At 50.6% G+C, this 2,086-nt stretch overlaps 1 protein-coding gene across 1 annotated transcript; it reads right to left on the minus strand.

Annotated features, from left to right (window-relative positions):
- Window positions 1-234: 234 nt before the first annotated feature.
- Window positions 235-1,476, minus strand: LOC135372078 (uncharacterized). Its single transcript, XM_064605801.1, has one exon. The coding sequence runs from the start codon at window positions 1,474-1,476 to the stop codon at window positions 235-237; it is 1,242 nt and encodes a 413-aa protein (XP_064461871.1).
- Between the last annotated feature and the right edge of the window lie 610 nt (window positions 1,477-2,086).

Consider the following 2,086-nt stretch of genomic DNA (forward strand, 5'->3'; position numbering starts at 1 on the left):
TGGATTTTCAAAGTTCAGATTAGTTCCTTGAAGACAGAAACAGACAGCACTGTGTCTGTCTGATATATCATCGATGTCATCAAGATTCCCCAGAAGACCACGACAGTTCCACTGAACGATACTCTTGCAACTGGAACTCATTAGGAGTAAGCAGAAGAAGGGGATCACCAAGGACTGAAATGCAACCTGAAAACGTGAAGACCCCGTGAAATGTGGAAACATGAATGTAGAGAATCAAGGAGCTTGTATCCTTGGTGGAGGGGCCTTTTGCTGTTCTTTGCCTTTCAGACCCCGTCCTCTGCCGGTGTTTTTCTTTCTCTGCTCTTTGCCCAAGGATGAAGTAGTAGTACTTGGAAGACTCGATAACGACTTCTGCGATAAGCAGTCGTCATCATCGACATCCATGTCTTGGCTTGTACTTTGGGACAGGGCCTTGGCAATCCCGTTCCAAACGGAGGGAGATACAACAACCTCCTTTGAGGCTGTGGCGGCCTCTCCCTGGGTGATTGGCTGTGTGGCCACTGGAGGAAGCACCTCTGTGACCCTCTCTTTGAGTTGGGGAGTGTGGTGTGGAGGCCAAGAAATCTGGGTCTCCACTGAAACTCTGAGTGGTGCCACTCCCCTGCGCACCACATCAGAGAAAGTTCCTTTCTTCTGGAACTGTAGCTGGGCTCTCGCCGCTCGGTACGTGACGTTTTGCTCAAACTTTATTTTGAGAACCTGTTTCTCCTCCTGCCAGAAAGGACAGGATCTGGAGTACGCTGGGTGGCTACCTTCACGTTTGGTGCAACGGATATCATTTGAGCATGTCTCTGACGAGTGGTCTTTGCCAGCACACCTTGCACAGACAGCCTGTCCACGACACACATGCGAACCGTGGCCAAACTTCTGGCACTTGTAGCAGCGTCTTGGATTGGGGATATATGCCCTCACATGACAGTTTAGATAGCCAGCTTTGATTGTTGATGGAATACTGTGGAGCTTGAAAGACAGGACTACGTGTTTCGTGGGAATCTCTTTCCCATCTCTGCGCATCACGATTCGTTTTGCTGACACTACACCCTCGTCAGCCAGCCCTTCCTCAAGTTCGGAGTCTGAGCACTCAAGTAGTTCACTCTCAGATATCACAACTCTTACGATGTTCAAACTGCGGTGAGAGCTTATGGTTACAGCTGTTTCTCCGATGTGGGTGAGGGAATACAGTGCATTACTTTGTTTTCGGTTCTCCACTTGGACTTGAATGTCACCACTCCTCAGCTTCTTGGCGCTGTAGTTCTTGTCAACTACACTTTCCAATGCTTTAGCAACTGCAAATGGTGACACTTTAGAAAGTGGTTTTGTTTCGTCTTTGGAGTGCACCACGAGAAACTTTGTATACCATGGTTCAGGTTCGGGTCTGTATAGGAAAGTATTCTTATGCTCGGTGCGGGACCTTTTCAGGCTCCGATCATTGGGTGATAAAGAATTAGAAGCCATACATATAATGGAACTATTCGGTGCAAAAGTCCCGCCGCCCACCACGGAGCCCAACCAGGGGACCGCGCTTAGCGCCGTAGCAGGTACGTTCACACTATACCCACGTGCAGCTTCTGGAGGGTGAAAGACTGCCCAAGGTTGACCCTTGCCGCCAAAGTAGGTGAAAAGAGAAAGGCAGCAAAGGGGGAGAAGATAAAGAGAAAGCAATGAAAGGAGAGATGGCGACTAGCTGAATAGTCCTGGCCGGGCCTTCCGGGACCACCCGTCTATGGGAAGCAGGGGCCAAAGCAGTGTGTTGTTTTCCCGGAGGGGCCCCGAAGGGTCCAAACCAACCTCCGAGTCCACTCAACTGCCAGGATCCTCCTTTCCCCAGACACGGGAAAGCCACGCACAGCTATACGTGGGGGTCTCCCTCCTGCGGCGACCCAACCGTTGGTGCAGGAGGGGGCTACTGCGGCTGCTGCCGGGCGATGGGGGCGCCAAGTTCCCGACGCCGGGACTTTAGAATAATATGGCGATAGTATAATCGTGTGCTTTAATAGCATGAAGGTTCACAAATATGTCAGCAGTGTGACCTTCGAAAGTGTCAATCCGATTGTGTATTTTGTTG

This window comes from Ornithodoros turicata, unplaced genomic scaffold (genome assembly GCF_037126465.1).
Source record: "Ornithodoros turicata isolate Travis unplaced genomic scaffold, ASM3712646v1 Chromosome13, whole genome shotgun sequence".
Taxonomy (NCBI): domain Eukaryota; kingdom Metazoa; phylum Arthropoda; class Arachnida; order Ixodida; family Argasidae; genus Ornithodoros; species Ornithodoros turicata.

What these genes read in the sequence shown, in the direction of transcription:
- LOC135372078 (XM_064605801.1), bottom strand. Translation starts at nt 1,476, where the DNA reads ATGGCTTCTAATTCTTTATCACCCAATGATCGGAGCCTGAAAAGGTCC.